We start from the raw sequence: 19326 nt of genomic DNA on the forward strand, positions 1-19326 counted from the left end.
TTTATCCAAAGCAAAACAATGCAATAAGAGGACTTTTGCTTCAATCAGGATGGGCTGTGGAGAAGGTTGTAGATGACTCCTGTATGGTCACATATATTCCTTTTTGGTTTTCTGAGGTACATCCTGTAGGACAGGTGCCAAAGTGCTTTGTGAATCGGCTAAACCACAAAACTGGTTATGATAATAGAAAACCTTAGAAAGCTAGCACAGCCTTTTCCAACAAATTGTGTGATTGTGACGAGACAACAATATAACTCTTTGTAAAGTTATGAAAAATTCAAGATTTAGTAATTAATGTTTACAGTGATGAAAATTATTAACTCTCCCTATTAATTTCTCCCCAAGTTCTACCTACTTGGGATTATAATTTGCTAGTTTAAGTCAAGGGTGGTCCTAATTAATATTAATTATCATTAACTCAACATGGTAAATATCCTAATTATTAATATTTCTTCAAATGCATTGAAGAAGTCTGGCAGAGGCAAGCTGCCTGCTTTGATTGCTTCAAATGCAATGAAGAAATCCAGATCCTTATTGGTTTTATATTTAATTCATAACACCATTAACTAGATTTGAGCTCCATCTGCATTGGGAATATATTAATATTTCTTTCCTAGTTCCTATGCGTCAATCCTTATTTTAATATTACAATAAATAAATGCAAAATATAAAGTAAAAATATCCCACTACTTGTAGGGTGGGGTGATGATCCTGATGGGTATTGCAGCTAACATCTTCATGACACCATTAAAATATTCACAAGCTGGATCTTTCGCTGGAATTCCAGGTTTGACCTATCAAGTTCAGATCTTGTAAAAATTTTCAGGTCTATATAAAGACAAGTGTATGTAAACAGTTTATAATATTTTGACTTTTACATCAACACGAATTTGTTTCAGAGTTTCATGTAAAATATCCTCTGCTAAAAAATGAATGGAATGTGATACTGCCATTGATAAATTATAAAAGTTGATTCATTTATGGAAAATGTGAACATTTGTACTTGGTTATTAATATTATAGACATCAAAATACTTAATTTTGAGACAATTCTAGTGAGATCCAAAGTATATAGCAAATGACTTGCTTGTAAAATCATCAAGAATATTTTTTTCTTGAGGTGAAAGCTTCTTTGACTCTAAGTCAAATTCAGTTGTCTTGTATAACCAAATTTAGAGTAGCTACTTTAAGAGGTATTTTGAGGGGTAAGGGAGAAGATTCCAAATATTGAAGAGTAAGAGTTTAAATTTCTCATAATAAATTTTTAAAATTGAACTCTTAATTTTTCCGATAACGTAAGTTAATGTGAGATATAACAAAAGAATTAAAAATGCAGATGTCCTCGACCCTTTGCATTCTAACAAACTCGGCAACTGGCCAGAAATGAACTAAAATGCTGCAGTAGCCAATGAGATGAGTCAAGATCCGAAGAGCGTGCAAAGTTGACATTGTATTCCTTTGCATGTTCTGTAATAAAGTTCTTGAACGTCCAAAGCGGCGAATAACAATGGCCGAAGTCCCTTTTGAACATGAACTTCTGCTTCTTTCTTCTCTTATCATTCACTTTATAACCTTCAGACTTCCTCCATTCATTTCAGTCTCTTTGTTGAGCACAATATGGGAAATGGAGCTCATGACGATTATGCTAAAAAGCAAGCAAAACAGCAGCCTCACAACAAGTATAAACTCAAGATTCTTTTGCTTGTTATTTTTACAAATCTTCTCACTATATACATCTTCAGTGGCCCTTCTTTAAACTGGAAGTTAACTGGGTACAGCAACCACTTTTCTCTCCCTCTTTGGGGCTCTTCCATTCTCTTGCAGGAGCTCAACTCTACTAAATTGGAGCTTGCAGCTAGTCATTCCTTCATTGTTGAGTTGCAGCAGCAGCTCAAGTCTACTAATCTGCTTGTAGAGGCCTTGTTGATTGAGCTTACAAGAGAACAGGAACATTCGACTCAGAAGGTAGCGGGTGTGTCTGGTGGGAAGTTCAATGCTGACTTAATTGTCAGATTGCCTAATGAACTGAGGGCTGCATTAGGTCCTCACAAGCTTCCCTTAGGGAAGTCTCCAACAACAGGATTGGATGAAGTAAACTCGCCGGTTGGGGCAGGCTGCTTTAAGTTTCAAGAGGAGTTGGTTCAGTATATGACATATGAGATTGGCGGGGAGTGTCCTGTAGATGATGTTTTTGCACAGAGGCTTTTGCTTAAAGGCTGTGAACCATTGCCTCGTAGGAGATGCCATCCTAAGTCCCCTGTCAATTATGTTGAGCCGACGCCATTTCCAGAAAGTCTATGGGCAAAAGCACCAGACACCAGCATCATTTGGGATCCTTACACCTGCAAAAGCTACCAGTGCCTCATTGACCGAAACAATGCGCCAGGTGTCTTTGATTGCAAAGATTGCTTTGACCTGCAGGGCAGAGAGAAGAATAGATGGCTCTTTGACAGAGGCCTGGATTATGGCATTGATCAAGTTCTGAACACGAAACCTCGAAGGACAATCCGAATTGGACTTGATATAGGAGGAGGATCCGGCACATTTGCTGCTAGAATGAGGGAGAGGAATGTGACAGTTGTCACAACTTCAATGAATTTTGATGGTCCATTCAACAGCTTTATTGCTTCAAGAGGGTTGATACCAATGCATGTTAGTGTTTTCCAGAGGCTTCCTTTCTTTGAAAACACACTGGATATAGTACATTCGATGCACGTCCTAAGCAACTGGATCCCAGATGCCATGCTTCAGTTCACACTCTTTGACATCTATAGAGTGCTGAGGCCAGGAGGGCTTTTCTGGCTTGACCACTTCTTCTGCTTTGGATCACAGCTAAACGAAACTTATGTTCCAATGTTCAATAGGATTGGATTCAGGAAACTCAGATGGAATACTGGTATGAAGCTTGATCGGGGAATTGACAAGAATGAATGGTACTTTTCAGCTCTGCTGGAGAAACCAATGAGCTGATGTATACATTTATATACCATTTTGTGCTAGATTAAAACTATTTTATATAACAAAGGCAAGAGGATTCTATAAACATCTTTACTGGTTTTTGTATGATTTATTATATAGTTCATTAAGAAAATGACATCACATATCAGTTCCTTGTTCTCCTAGGAATTAAGAAACAAAGAAATTGAATGATTATGATAAAAAAAACGACATGTTGGAAGACTACTGTTGGAAGATTTGATTCATTTTAATTTAGGAAAAGAAAAATGGTAATATTGTATTTTCCTTTTCTTCAAACCAGAAAACTTTGTTTAAATTAAAACCAAAGCGAGGCATTCTATTACAATATTAGAATACAATCAATTTAATCAAAAAGAGCCTATACCAGATGAATGCTTTTCTTGTAAACAGTTTTTCTGTCCTATATTCACAATGAAAGATCACAAGCTGCATTTCTAGTCATTAGTACAAACAACAGTGTTCATCCAAACCAATTTGCATCCTCTACCCACGGCAAATACCAAACATGGGAATATCTATTTCTTACCAAGTTCAACATTCAAAACTTAAGTGATACTCAATGAGGCTTTACATTTGAAGACGGAAAGCTACCACTGTAATCGAAAGCCTCATCAACATTGTCGTAAGGGTGCTTTAAAGAATCTTTACTTGCATTGTCATAACTTGCTGATGTGGATGCTGATTCTGCTTTCGGATTTAGACCAGCAATCTGCAAAATATTCTCAATCTCCTTCACCACTTCACTCATTGTAGGCCTATCAGCTCCTGATTCTTGAACACAGCTCATTGCCACGTCCACATACTTTCCAAAACCTTTCAGTGTTGTACCCAAACCAATGGTTGGGTCAAGAAGTTCATATAGGTTATACAGATCTTTTTTCTTATCAATTGCAGTCTTTATCTCTCTCACAATGTACTTGCCTCGCTCTATTGGCCTTCTTGCAGTTATTAGCTCCAACATCAGCACTCCAAAGCTATAAACATCACTCTTTTCAGTCAACTGTTGTGTCATGTAATATTCAGGATCCAAGTAACCCTGCACACAAAAAAGAAGAATCCATACTGAGGATATATAGCATTGGTTTAGAATATTCAGTGAACTTTACAGGGTTTCACATAAATTTATTAAACTAAACATTCTTAGTGATATCAAGTTGCACACTTGTTTCACTAAAATAATGCAGATTAAGCAGCTTCCGTAATTTTGGCAGCAAAGATGACCAAAAAAGGGGAGGGGTGTGGTTGGGGGGAATGAAAAGATATACATACTAGAGCACGTGTATACTTAAAATTACTTACTATCGTCCCCTTAACTTGAGTAGAGACATGATCCTTCCCAGTCTCAATCATAGCTCTAGAAAGACCAAAATCAGCAACCTTTGCATTTAAGCAATCATCTAGTAATATGTTTGTTGATTTGATATCCCTGTGTATGATTGGAGGGTTCGCAAGCTCATGCAGATAGGCTAGGCCTCTGGCTGCTCCAAGTGTTATTTTAAGTCTTCTTAACCAATCCATTTTGATTCCAGTCTTTCCTGCAAATATAGGATGCAATTTTTTTCAGAAGTGATTAGACAAAGCGTAATATAACCAGCAAATAATTTTCCTTTTTTCAATAATAGAAGTTCTGATCCATTGAAGGGGTAGCTCAGTATGCTTCAGAGCTTGAAAAGAATAATTTGTCAGCTCTATAGTATCCATTGTTTTTACAAGCTAGCTTGATGATATTCACTATGTTTCACTATTGTTTTTTTTTATGGAGACAGAATATTTTAAATTATGGATGCTGAAAACTGTAGTCTCATGAAATAGTAAGTAATCAATTGAAGAATCAAAGTGTACAGGAATTCTTGCAGTGGTGAAGAAGGTAAAGAGAAGGAGGGGAATACCTGATAAAGTATCACTCAGAGAACCATTTGGAATGTACTCATATATTAGCATTTGTTCACCTTGTTCAAAGCAGAATCCATAAAGGCCAACAAGATTTTTATGATGCACTCTAGATAGAAGTTCAATCTCTGTTTTGAATTCATGTCCACCTTGCATAGATCCTTGTCGAGCTCGTTTAATGGCAACCAGTTCTCCAGTGGGAAGAGTTCCTCTATAAACCTGCAAAAATGTTGACAAAATAAATATCTGTGAATGAGTAAATTAATCAACATGTTGTGCTGAATGAGCAATGAACCAACCATGGAAAGTGGTGAGGAAGGGGATCAAAGGGGCAAAAGAGAATCAAACCTTTCCATAACCGCCAGATCCGATGCTGTTGGTTTCTGAAAAATGATTTGTGCATTTGTTGACCTCTTCAAAGGAGAAGCATCTTGCGGCTTTCAGTTGAGGAATACTACCACTGCTCTTGTTTTGCTCCCAGTGTCCTGCATGGATTTGTACAACATAAATACTTATGACAATTCATAAACTGACGAATATTAAGTGTAGATAAAATCCTATGGTACCAAAAGGGTTCTGTTCGTATGCTTTTTGTGCTATCTTCTTTTGACGCTGTGCATAAACCCCAGCAAAGATTAATAGTAACAGAAGGACACAACCACCAGCTGCTGCTCCAATGATAATGCCAATGTTTGTCGACTTATTTGATCCCGATTCTCCTGAAAGATGACACATAAATACACTTGCATCAATATCAAAAAGGCATACTCCAACTAATCATTTAGTTCTATGAGAATAGCAGACTTACCAGCAAAGTGCTGATACTGCCCAGCAATAAAATAGTATGGTCCAAAATCACTTGGAGGTTTGTAAGTCTGGTTGCTAAGGACAAATCCAAGACTATAAATTCCTGTTAGATTGAAACTATCCTCACCAGATGGAGGAAATACTTGGAGATTCAAATTGAGGTACTCATTTGAATCCCAGTGTGGGTTACTCAAAGAAATTGAATCCACAGGAAGTTGATAAGACTGGAATGCTCGTATCATAGATTCCACAAGACTTGTAAAGTAAGTGTAGTTATTCAAGCCTGAAAAGGAGAGAGCTCTGAAGACTAGAGTTCCTTTATATGGGTGAGCACAGTGACAGTTGGGGCTAGAAATCTGATCTGAAGGGCAGGGACTGGAAATACAATTGTTGTATGGTGTTGAATAGTTGGAATTCTCTTGGTCGGGTGAGCAGTAATCTCTTGTTGCACCTGACTCCTCACAAATCGGGTTACTTGCAAGTCTGCATAAATCAGTAAAAAAGCCCACTAAGTGAAAGAAAACATTTTTCTTCTTTTTGGAAGTACCTTGAATTCTTATCCAGGGTCTATAAAGCCCAAGAAGTTATCAGTCACACATTTTAAAGCAAACGATTGGAGAACAATTCTAAGAGAATTGAAGAATTAAGCTTTACATGAACTCAACATTTTCTGCTCCTGTTGTTTCCGTGAAACTATCAATTTGATTTCCTGTTAAATCAATTAATTCCAGCTGGGTGCTGTGGCTGCTGCCAATGTTCAAGGTGCCATTAAGCTGGTTGTTTCTCATTACCCTGTCACATCGTCAATAAAATTAGAAATTTTTGCCATTGCTTGGGGAGTTTCACTAATTTTCTGCTTCAGTTGTAATTTTTTATAGCAAGTAATGTCCACTACTTGAAATTGAAGCCTATACTTACACTGTCTGTAAAGAGGGAAGGCTGAAAAATTCAGTAGGAACTTCACCTTGCAGTTGAGTACTGTCCATCGTTCTGCCACACAAAGTAGTTGGTTATTGTCCTTCTCATGTGACTGAAAATTTCATAAGACCAAACACACAGAGTACAGGGGGAGAGAAGTTCCACAAGATTTCTTTCTAAAAGATAATAAGAAAGATAGTCATTAAATGAAGACTACTAATACAGCCTAGAAAGTGGGATATTTTTCTAGAGTATATTCAGATCAATGTGCATCTGCAATCTAATATGCTAATGTTCTGAAAGAAGAAAGCAGTGAGTATCATTAACAAAATGAATGGCCTTGATAAAAAGAACAGTGATAAAAGTGTTACTCGGGAACCAGAATGATGCAACTAATCCACTGTCACTTGAAAATTACATCTCTGTACTGCGTCATTGGTAAGAGAGTAAGAGATGGAGAAGAAAGAACAGAGAGACATACAATGTTGTTAACAATTGCATTGTCAAAAGCCATGTAGGAAAAGTGGATGAATCAAAACTGTTATTACTCATGTCCCTGCAGATCAAAACATAGAATTAAAATTGAGATCAAATGAGGTGAAAAAAATCAATAGAGCTAATTAACCTTCTCTACTTACAAGTAGCTGAGGGCATTCAAGCCAGAAAGGTTAGGCATGGGACCAGTCAGTCTATTGTTGGACAAAAACCTGAAAATTTTATCAACAAACACTAAAATTGTAAAGGTTTTTGTGTAAGAGGATGATGCCTTCCCAGAAACAAGTATCAAAGCTTATTTGTCAAGGCTTTTTTGTCGGCTTACAGCTCATTAATATTTGAAAGATTGTTGAGGTTTGCAGGAACAGATCCACTCAATTGATTTCTATCAAAGCGTCTGTAATCAGGACCGAAAAATTCATCAGAAGAAATTTCAGAGGACCTCAGTGTTGCAAATCTATTATTTCCTTTGAAAGTAAGATGCAGATACTCACACCACCTCCAGAGTTTGCACAAGTCCAAGGGATGTAGGAAGACTACCATTGAGGTTGTTGCTGTCAAATAGCCTGGCACAAGGTGGAGAAAAGTTAAATGTAAAGAAAAGAAATATTAACTGAAAGCAGTACTTGCAATGGTTACTCCACACATATCATTAGAAACTCCAGTAAACTTACACATGTAACAGAGACATGTTTGAGCTGAAAAGTTGTTCCGGGATGGTGCCTGACAGTTGATTCATTCCAAAATGACTGTCATTGATGGAGAGGATGTTAGACTAAAATAAAGCAAAGAAAACAAGACCATAGTTTGTGAAAGGAACTAAAGTATCAAACGCATATGACATACAAGTGCTTGGTACCAACTAGCATATCCAGGCCAGGTGAATTTCCACTAGAGACTGGGACTGTCCCAGTAAGTTTGTTATCAGCGAGATCAAGCCAATAAAGTTCGGCCAGGTTACCGATAGTAGGCGGAATTGGTCCACTAAAACTATTAGAATTTAGAGATCTGCGTACAGAAGAGCTTGTAAGCTATAAACCTATGATGAGATATTCAGACATTAGATGCCTCAAGTAAAACATATAATTAACACTTGTGATAGTATAAGTGAAGTGTCTTACAGAAAGACAAGCTTGGATAGAGATCCAATTGAGTTGGGAATTGGCCCAGAAAAACCGCAACCTACCAAGATTCTGGCAAGCAAAACAAACACAATGTATTTTTCATGAGGATTCTAACCAAAGAAGTTCCTATCAGCTAATGGTTTGAGAAGAATTTATGTCCTTACAAGTTTGTTAGCTTCTTCAAATTCCCGATTGTTGATGGAAGGGGTCCGGTCAGATCCTGGTTGTAGGATAAATCCCTGCATGAAGAGTTCATAATCAAATAAAGACAGGTATGAAGGAAAAAAATTTTCCAACGAAGACATAACAGTCAAATGAAGGTGCTGACTTATACGAAATGAAAAGATAAAAAGAGATGTAGAATTCTCCATTCACATTATCAGTAACTTTAAAAGACATACAGAGTTTGTAATTCTGATAAAGTTGTTATGTCTCCGGATAGAGTACCCGACAATCCAATGCCTGATAATGTTCTGAAAGAAAGAGTGGTTTAGCTTTAAAAGGCCGAAGAAGCAACTTATTTGTAAATATTCAGCATGCAAAAAAGCTTGCTAAAAACTTTACATAGAAATCACACGAGACTTGCTGCACTGAATTCCATCCCAATTTCCACCACAAGGATCTGAGCCCTTCCAATTAGGTGGAAAATTCTGCCAGATATCCTTGAGAGACGATAGAGCAGCAGCTGTATCAAAATCCATAAAACAAAAGAAATAATGTTTATCTGGTCAGCACCAAAATCTTATAATTTGAGAAAGAAGTAGGATTTACAGATTATTTTAACACCAGTCTTAGCCCTGAAATTAAGTATTATTGCAATGTAAGCAATATTTCCTAGAACAGCTGCTCAAAACTCTAAAGTGCCGTCGTACCAACAAAATTCAAAAGAAAATGAAGGATAAGCTGATTCTCTTTACTGGTCCATTCCAAGTATTTCCTAGACCTAGATAGTACTCTAATAACTCAAACTACGAGCATAAGTAATTCTGCCAAAAGGTCAGATTGAAAATTCAATATCATTTTGCAGTTAATAACACAACAGGCAGAAGTAACTATCAACTGTAAACAAAAAATTATCTCCAAAACCCTACAATTGATGCTTCATTTAAAGTTATTGAATCTTGATTTTTCACCAAAACTAAGCTAAAACCTCACAAGCATGAAAGATCCTTTCATTACAAATCAACAATGCAAAACTTACCATCATCTGAGTTAGTTGTTGCTGCTATGATTAAAAATTGGATTGAAAGACACAGCACAAACACTTGAAATTTTAGACCCATTTCTGAAGAAACAAATAAATACAAGCTTCAAACTTGAAGAAGCTTTACAACTTTTCTTGTCCTCTCAGTTTCTAAACTTGCAGAAAACACAAAACCCATATGATATAATTCTCTAAAACAGCTGATGGAAAGCCACAAATTTGACAAAACAGAGTTATAAAGCATGTTGGTTCATATTAATTGGCAACCAAAGCTTTGTCTCATCCCGGAAGAAATACAGAAGATCGCTTGCACGTTGGAGGTTACAAAGTCAATAATCTATTTTTTAACTTAAAAACACCAAGTAAACGTTCAAGAAAATGAACTGGAGTTGTCTTACATTGGTCCATGGCCAACCAAAAAATCAAAATATATTATAATAACTAAAAATCTGGTCTGAATTGACGCAGTCTAACAACTGGGTTGCATTAAATGTATGAACAGAGTATTGGTGAGAAGCATTTGGTGGTTTATTATTTCGATAATTATCAGACCAGCGGAAAAAAAATTTATGACTTGGCTTGTGGTTGTGCGGTTGGAAAAATTTTCAAGTATTCATTAGGAATCATTCAACGTGTTGAATTTTAACATGAACAAACAAGCAACTGTTTGAGGCAATAATTTAAGGGTTTTTAATTAAAAATAGGTGGAAAATAATTCCAGATGAAAAGGTTTCCATACCTAATCTTAATGATAGGTATCCGAGAAATCTTTTTGAATGTTGAAAAGGTTTGCACTGGGATTTGTCTCAATCTAATTGTCTTTTCCTCTGATGTAAAGATCATATTTTATGTACTCCAAAATGTAAACACATCATCAACAACTATGTAATCTCGATTATTTATCTGTACAGGATTTACTCTCCATGATATAATATAGGCTAAAAGATTATTCCCACCAACTGTTTATTAAAAACTTGAACAGGTATCTACTCATTTTTAAAAATTTAGATATCCATTCATGGATAATTTTTTTATTAAAAATCTCAATTAAAATTAAGGTAAAATTATTATTTAATAAAAAAATAAAAAAAACATTTATCATAATTTTTCTCCTTAATTCAAAAATCTTTTAATTTTTTTTTATAATTTTCTTCGAAATTTGAAAAGTAATTATTTTTCTTAGATTTTTTTTTCTTCGATGACAATTTCTTCCTAGCCTGTTGACCGACCTTCCCTTCTTCTTCTCCCTCGATCGGTCGCCTCCTTCCATCCTTCATCAGAGACAGAGATCATCATCTCTGTTTCAGAAGTAGACAAAGGCCTTCATCTCTTTATAAGAGAAGAAGACCTTCATCTCATCTCAGATGAAGAAGAAAAGTCTTCGTCTGAGACGAAGATGTCGTCTCCAACGAAGGCAAAATTAGTACAAGGATTGTCGATCGGCTAGGGAGAAGAAAGAGGGAAGGTCAGTTGATGGCTAGGAAGAGTGAGTTGTTGGAGGAGAAAAAACTAGGGGGAAATTGTGAGATTTCAAACTTTGAAGGAAAATTTAGGGGAAAATTGTGAGATTTTAAAATTAAAGGGGAAAAAGTTATAAAAAGTTTAGTCTTTTTAAATTTTTTTGTTAAATGATAATTTTACTTTTAATTTTAACTGAGATTTTTGATAAAAAGTTGCTAATGGGTAAGTGTTTAGGCTTTTGAAAGTTAGTGGGTATCACTTTAAGTTTTCAATAAACCTTAGGTGGGAATAAGTCTTTTGGCCTATAATATAATATGTTATATTTTTGCCCTTCTTCTCTTGTTTGGGTGTAGAGAGGCCCTTTTACTTTTGGGCCAAAAGATTATTTCCCACCCAAGTTTTAATTCAATCTTAAAAACATATTCACGATAGATTAAAAACTCAAACATTCACCCATAAGTTAATTGTCGTTATAATTTTCAGTTAGAAGCGAGGGCAAAATCATTATTTCACCATTAAACCTTAAATTTTTAAAAGTTAATATCATTTTTCCTTAAATTTTAAAAATTAACATTTTACCTTATTCTCAAAGTTTAAAAAGTTTAGATTTTACCCTTAGAGTTTATTTCACTTCTTTGACCACCACCATTCCAACCATTGGTCAATGCTTTTTACCCATCCTTCAAATTTGACAGCAAAGACAATCACCCAACCACCACGAAGGACAACCATTGTCATTGTCACATTTGAAAGACACAATAAAAGATGATGTTTCATCGCATATGGACAACGGTATGACGAACGACAATAAAGTGTGGTCGTGTCTCGATGACGAGACAAAGCATCATCCTTCCAGATGCGACAATGACAGTCATCGTCCTTCGTGGTGGTTGGATAGTTGTCCTTCATCGCTAGATCTGAAAGATGAGTAAAAAGCGTTGACCAATGACCAGAATAGTGGTGGTCGAAGAATCTAAACAAACCATAGAGGTGAAATTTAAACTTTTTAAACTTTAAAAATAAAGGTAAAAGTTAGTTTTTAAAATCTTGGGGGGGATGATATTAATTTTTAAAAAATTAAGGTTTAGTGGTAAAATGACGATTTTACTATTACTTTTCACTGAAAATTATAATAGCAGTTAACTCATAGATGGATGTTTGAATTTTTCATCTGTCGTGGATATGCTTTTGAGATTGAGTTAAAACTTGGGTAGAAAATTGTCCTTTGCCCTTTACTTTTGACCATACTTTATGTATGCTGGATTAATAATTGAGCCCTAAATTTAGAATTAAAAGTTTCATAATTAAATTATAAATATATTATTGTTTATTAATATCATATATTTTAATCTTAATATAATTTTATTTTTAATTTAAAATTATTTAATTCTAAGATAATAAATCACAAATCACTTTGTAGGCATCACATTGCAATCACGGAAAGACTGTCTAATTATCAAAGTGAAAACTATTTTAAGCGCTTGATAGAGATCCCGTGCTAAAAAAAGCAAAGACGTACCTATAACTGAAGGAGAAATTATCTCACAAGTATCATCACATAATCATAAATAAAATCTCATCTTTCTGTTGTGTGACTGTCAATTTTCTCTGTGTTGAAGTTAAAGTTGAAATACTTGAAATTCATAACAGTGTTGAAGAATATGATATCCTCTTCAAATTAGAGAGACGCATTCAGAATCTGACAATTGAGATGGAAAAGATATATCTCTTTAATAAAGAGATACGAACAGAAGAGAACCTGAAATTCGGAAGAGGACCCAGTTCCTTTATAAAAATTGAATGCTAAAACATTTAAGCTAGCTCTAACTTCAGTTCCACCACCCAGATGCGCAAGAAAGGTGGTGATCATCGAAATCAAAGCATTTTTAAGTTTGATATTGAGAAACTCAAGCAGGCCTCTTAACTTTTTGACGTAAATTTTAAATTTCTTTCTTTTACTAGTCAGAAAAGCCGCCTGGTCTCCATGATTTCCTAGTGAAGATTAAGCTCCAAATATCTGGCCTCAGCATGCCGGCTGCACTGACCTGTTCGCTATGTAGAAAAGGGTAAGTCAATATTCCCAAACTTCAGGTAAAATCTTTGCAAGATATATATGTAATAATTTTTTGTCCTAGCATTCTAATATTAATTTCTCAGAATTATGTATCATTATATTTGTCATAAATATTATATAAAAAATTATTATCAAAATATCCTGGATAAAATATGACAAATCTTATCATTTCTATTCAAGAGATCGGTTTTACGTCTTTCCAGGCCGCTTGAAACCCACAAGAGTCTGCTCTGAAAACTTCATTTATGAATTCCATAACATTATCTGCAAGCCTGGTATATTATTATTGAGTTAGCTGGGAGGTGACTGTTGCTGATTCTTGTTTATTCTCTGGATATATAAACTCATAGATTAATAGAAGAATCTACATATAAACCAGCAACCTAACAACTCATCAACTCTTGCTTAACTGACTCGAATATGAATTGAGCCTCGACGGTATCTAAAATGAAGAAAGATTCTAAATAAGGGTGACTGGGATTGGGATGTAATGATACTTTTATCCCTTTAAGGAGATTAATATAAGGGAAATTTTAGAAAATCGCCAAAATGCCCCCCCATTAAGCAAAAATACCCAAAATCACTATTTTCAAGCCAAAATGCCCAAAATCACTGTTTCAAAAAAAAATGCCTATAACTTTTTTTAATACCAAAACTACCCTTCCCCTCATATTTATATAACTCTCCCACTTACTATGGGGTTTTAATGTAATTTTAGATAAATATGAGAGGTTTTTGGATATTTTATATTATAAAGGCATTTTGATATTTATTTATTTATTTCAAGCTTTTTCTAAAATGTCAAAATTACTCTTCTCTTCATTTATATAACTCCCCTCACTCATTATGGGGGTTAAAATAATTTTAGATAAATATGAGGGGTTTTTGGATATTTTACATTGTAAAGGCATTTCCATTTTTCAACTTTTAGAATTGGAATTTCAGTTCCGTTTTTTCGAATTTCACCATTTTACGATATATCGATTCGTATTTTTCAGATTTCTGAAGGATTTTCCGTTTGTTGCCATTCTAGGGTTTTTCAACTTTGACAATTCGAATTTCAGTTTCGTTTTTTCGGATTTCATCGTTTTACGAGATATCGACTCGTATTTTTTAGATTTTCGAAGGATTTTTCGTTTGTTGCCATTCTAGGGTTTTTCAACTTTTAGAATTCGAATTTCAGTTTCGTTTTTTCAGATTTCACCGTTTTACGAGATATCGACTCATATTTTTCAGATTTCTGAAGGATTTTTCGATTGTTGTCATTCTAGGGTTTTTTAACTTTTAGAATTCGAATTTTAGTTTAGTTTTTTCGAATTTCACCGTTTGACGAGATATCGACTCGTATTTTTCAGATTTCTGAAGGATTTTCCGTTTGTTGCCATTTTAGGGTTTTTCAACTTTTAGAATTTGAATTTCAGTTCCGTTTTTTCAGATTTCACCGTTTGACGAGATATCGACTCGTATTTTTCAGATTTCCGAAGGATTTTCTGTTTGTTACCATTCTAGGGTTTTTCAACTTTTAGAATTTAAATTTCAGTTTCGTTTTTTCGGATTTCACCGTTTTATGAGATATCGACTCGTATTTTTCAGATTTCTGAAGGATTTTTCGATTGTTGTCATTCTAGGGTTTTTCAACTTTTACAATTCGAATTTCAATTTCATTTTTTTGAATTTTATCGTTTTACGAGATATGGACTTGTATTTTCCAGATTTTCGAACGAGATCTTGACATGCTTATACTCAATTTTATTTTTTATATGATTCTTCATTGTTGTACTTCAGGTTTATGTAACCGATATATTTTTATTATTGTTTTAAATGTGTAATTGTATTGTCATTTGATGTAATAAATTTAGTGTTACTTTATTTCAGTATTATTTTATTTTCTCTAATTGTTTCAATTATGTAAATGTTTGAGTAATCATACGTTTTTATTGTTTTTTCATGATAAGATTATTTAAAAAATGAAATCAAATACGATACACATTCATATATAACCACAAATAAAGTATATCATACACATATGCACATACAATAAATATATACATCTAAACATAGGAATAACGCTAAATATATACATCAATATCCCACAGAATTTGGTTTCGGGTAAACGAAGGAAGGACCCGAAACATGTCCTCTCAAATAGTCGCAGCTGTCGAGGGGTCAATGTAGAAGAAATCTGGGATAATGCAGTACGCTGTGCACGAGATATCGCATCTGCCCGGAAGTGTCTGGACTCGTCGGGAATGCGCAGCTCTGTGTCAACCCGTCTTCTTTTGCGAGAAATATCCTGTAACAATCACATAAAATTTGTTAGACATTCATAAAAATAAATATGTAAACAAATGTATTAGTGAAAAAAACATAAAAAGATGAGAAATACCAAATAATTAAAAAGGAAATGACAAAACTTAACAAATAAGAACTGAAATTCGAGTTCTATACGTTCAACTGTCGTAGAATGTTAACAATCTAAAAAGTTATCATGAAATGACGAAAAATAGAAAAAACGAAACTGAAATTCAAATTGTGTAGGTTGAAATACCTTGAAGTGACGATAATCAGAAAATTGTTCGAAAATTTTGAAAATATGAATCTATACATCCTAAAATAGTGAAATTCGAAAAAACGGAAATGAAAAGCGAATTCTATACGTTGAAATACATAAAAGGCACGATAATCGAAAAATAGTTCAAAAATCTTGAAAATACGAATCGATATATCCTAAATTGGTAAAATTTGAAAAACGGAACTGGAAATCGAATTCTATACGTTGAAACACCTTAAAGTGACCATACTCAGAAAATCATTCGGAAATCGTCAAAATACGAATCGATATATCCTAAAATGATGAAATTTGAAAAAACGTAACTGAAATTCGAATTCTATACGCTGAAATACCTTAAAGTGACAATAATTGAAAAATCGTTCGGAGATCATGAAAATACGATTCGATATATCCTGAAATGGTGAAATTCGAAAAAATGGAGTTGAAATTCGAATTCTATACGTTGAAATACCTTAAAGTTACGATAATCAAAAAATCGTTCGAAACTCATGAAAGTACGAATTCATATATCCTAAGATGGTGAAATTCGGAAAAACGGAACTGAAATTCGAATTTTATACGTTGAAATACCTTAAAGTGACCATACTCGAAAAATCATTCGGAAATCGTCAAAATACGAATCGATATATCCTAAAATGGTGAAATTCAAAAAACGTAACTGAAATTCGAATTCTATACGCTGAAATACCTTAAAATGACGATAATTGAAAAATCGTTCAGAGATCATGAAAATACGATTCGATATATCCTGAAATGGTAAAATTCGGAAAAACAGAGCTAAAATTCGAACTCTATCAATTGAAATACTTATGAATGTCGCTAACCGAAAAATCATTTAAAAAATTGAAAAAATCGATTTGATATATCCTATAAATAAAAATATCAAAATATTAAGTTGAAATAACGTCGTTACATCGTAAATTGTGTCAAAAAGCACCAAAATTCGAAAACAGATATAAAATTCGAAAACTACACGATCGGAAACCGTGAATAAGAAAATTCGCAATTTAACCCCTCGTAAAAGTTCTTTAATGATTTATTAGGTCCTAATCGGACTTAAATAAAGATTTTGTACGCATAATTATTTTGCTTTTTCAGGAAACTGGCATGCAATTAATGTGGCATGCAATTAATGTTGAGCTGCTGGAAAAGAGAAAAAAAAAAAAGTCAAAAAGTATTTGCTTTTTCAGGAAACTGGCATGTAATTAATGTGGGTGCCTGGAAACAGAACAATATCCATAAAACCCCCTCTTTTGAAATGAGTGTTCCGGCTCCCCAAGGTTTTAAAAAATCCACTTTACCCCCCAACTAGACTTGCAAAGGACGCTGCCGTGGGAAAATTCGTCCTGCCGTGGGAAATTCCGTTCCCACGGCAGACTGCCGATCCATTCGGCAGCCAATTTCGCTTCATTTTTGGTCGTTTCAACCTCCGATTTTTACATAAATCAACTCTACACATTGTATTACATAAAACCCCTCAATCAATTCAACAAAAACAACCAAAAATCCAAACATTTTAACCAATATTCAAAGCGTAAACCCTAAACTTTCAAACCCAAAATTCTCAATCAAATCTCAATTATATCAGCAATAAATTGATCCAAACAAGATTACGGGAGATATACTAACCTTCTTTGCCATTTACGGTTGCCGGAAAGCTTCAAAATCGACGGAAATGACCTTTGCCGTGGGATTGACGTGGGAGGAGGAAAACTTGTGGAATTTTCGTGGACATGCACAGTAAAAACAAAACTTGCCGTGGGATTTTCGTGAAATTTTGGTGTGTTTATAAAGGGGGCAGTTTCGTAATTTGGCTTTTCCCACGACAACCTGCGAAATTTCAAAAAAACCCGACGTGGGCTAAGAATTTCCCCGACACCCCAATGTGTTAAAAAAGCCAGTTTACCCCCCCAAACCCATTGTCCATTCAACTGCCGTGGGAGAATTCGTCTTGCCGTGGGAAACTCCGTTCCCACGGCAGACTGCCGATCCTTTCGGCAGCCAATTTCGGCCAATTTTTGGTCGTTTCGACCTCCGATTTTTTCATAAATCAAATCTACACATTGTATAACATAATACCCCTCAATCAATTCAACAAAAACAACCAAAAATTGAAACATTTTAAGCATTATTCAAACCGTAAACCCTAAAATTTCAAACCCAAAAATCTCAATCAAATCTCAATAATATGAGCAATAACTTGATCCAAACAAGATTACGGGAGATGTGATAACATTATTTTCCATTTTCGGTTGCCGGAAAGCGAGAAAATCGACGGAAATGACGTTCGCCGTGGGATGTGGAAAAAATTCGAATTTTCTTTGAATTGCACAGTGAAAATTTGCTGTGTTTATATATGGGGGCAGTTTCGTCATTTCATAAAACATGGGTATTTTTGCTTAAACCTGAATTTTTTGGGCAATTTCGCTTAGACCCCTTTAATTTTGCCTAGTTTTTAAAATTTCCCTTAATATAAAAAGGCCAAATTGACTACTCCTACCCAAGGTTTGATTTTACCACCCGTTAACAAGAGAAAATTTAAATACCTACTTGTTTGTTAAATTTTGTTATTACTGTCAAGGATAAAATTATTATTTATCAAAACATTAAAAAAAACAAAATTTTATCACATTCCTTCTCCTCTCTTCCCCCCCCATTCAAAAAAAATTTTAAAATCTAACAAATTTTTCTTTACCTAAATTTAAAAAATCAACAATTTCCCTTAAAGTTTTCCCAACCATGTTGTTGGCAGTTGGAAACGACAATGGCAATGGCCTTCTCCTCTCTCCCTCGCAGTTTCTCTACCACGAAAGACCACCAATTTCGATTGGAACAGTGGCCCAAAGACCTGTGTCTCCTGGAATCTTTGTCGACTCTTTGAGACGAAGAGTGATGAAGATTTGTGCAAAATGCCGATCTTTGGCATCTTTCACCTTCTGGAAACATCTATTAGTCTAATCAACGTTTCCCAAAGATGAAGGACATCGAGCCAATGGAGATTCCAGGAAACACTAGTCTTTGGGTCATCGTTCCAACCGATATTGGTGGTCTTTCGTGGTAGAGAAGCCTGGAGGGAGGAGGAGAAGGTCGTCACAGTCTTTGACTGTCGACAAAGGAGCTAGGAAAACCCTAAGGAAAAATGTTGATTTTTCAAACTTTAAATGAGGAAAAATTTGTTAGATTTTAAAATTTAAGGGGGGAAATGTGATAAATTTTTAATTTTTTAAAAATATTTTGATAAATGACAATTTTACTCTTGGCAATAATAATAAAATTTGATAGACGTTTTGATATTTGAAATTTTCTATAATTAATGGGTGAAAAGGGTTTTGCACTAAACTTTGGTGGGAAATAGTTATTTGGCCATATAAAAATGTAAAGAGAGATCATGGTGTGATGTGTCAAATTCCCAACACCGTCCATAGTCTCTTTTTAGATGTAATTTTGAGAAAGAATCTCAGCATTTATATGGCATCATTATACTCTTGACATCTTATGTAAATTGCTTTTCAAACCTTATACAATTAATACAACAATCAATCAATCAATATTATTCTTGTAACAATAAGTCTGGGACTAGGAGTTTTCCCTTGTTTTAACCTTGCAAAAAGGTTACCCATTTCTGGTTAATATGACCAAAATAACTTCATCAATAACTATATAAGAAGGTAATATAGTAATTAGAATCGACGAAAAAAGAAATAACAAATAAGACCACCTCAATTTCTCTTTTTAAGATTGATTCAATTTGAAAATACGCTGAGGTTACATAAGGTTCGATACTCTCACAAAATAATAGTTAT

General features: G+C 34.5%; 2 protein-coding genes across 2 annotated transcripts; one reads left to right on the plus strand and one right to left on the minus strand.

Moving 5' to 3' along the window:
* Positions 1–1616: 1616 nt before the first annotated feature.
* On the plus strand, positions 1617–2969 carry LOC123212759 (probable methyltransferase At1g29790). The gene has a single exon (XM_044631946.1). The coding sequence runs from the start codon at positions 1617–1619 to the stop codon at positions 2967–2969; it is 1353 nt and encodes a 450-aa protein (XP_044487881.1).
* Positions 2970–3353: 384 nt separating this feature from the next.
* LOC123212823 (leucine-rich repeat receptor protein kinase HPCA1-like) lies at positions 3354–10140 on the minus strand. Its single transcript, XM_044632032.1, has 19 exons — positions 9414–10140; positions 8777–8897; positions 8614–8685; positions 8377–8451; positions 8210–8281; positions 7935–8096; positions 7763–7837; positions 7583–7654; positions 7414–7485; positions 7232–7300; positions 7075–7149; positions 6594–6665; positions 6330–6467; positions 5677–6158; positions 5435–5587; positions 5217–5353; positions 4868–5087; positions 4278–4513; positions 3354–4014 (listed from the first exon to the last, which is right to left on the minus strand). The coding sequence occupies exons 1-19, from the start codon at positions 9493–9495 to the stop codon at positions 3535–3537; spliced, it is 2865 nt and encodes a 954-aa protein (XP_044487967.1). The 5' UTR covers positions 9496–10140; the 3' UTR covers positions 3354–3534.
* Between the last annotated feature and the right edge of the window lie 9186 nt (positions 10141–19326).

Source organism: Mangifera indica, chromosome 4 (assembly GCF_011075055.1).
Source record: "Mangifera indica cultivar Alphonso chromosome 4, CATAS_Mindica_2.1, whole genome shotgun sequence".
Lineage (NCBI taxonomy): Eukaryota > Viridiplantae > Streptophyta > Magnoliopsida > Sapindales > Anacardiaceae > Mangifera > Mangifera indica.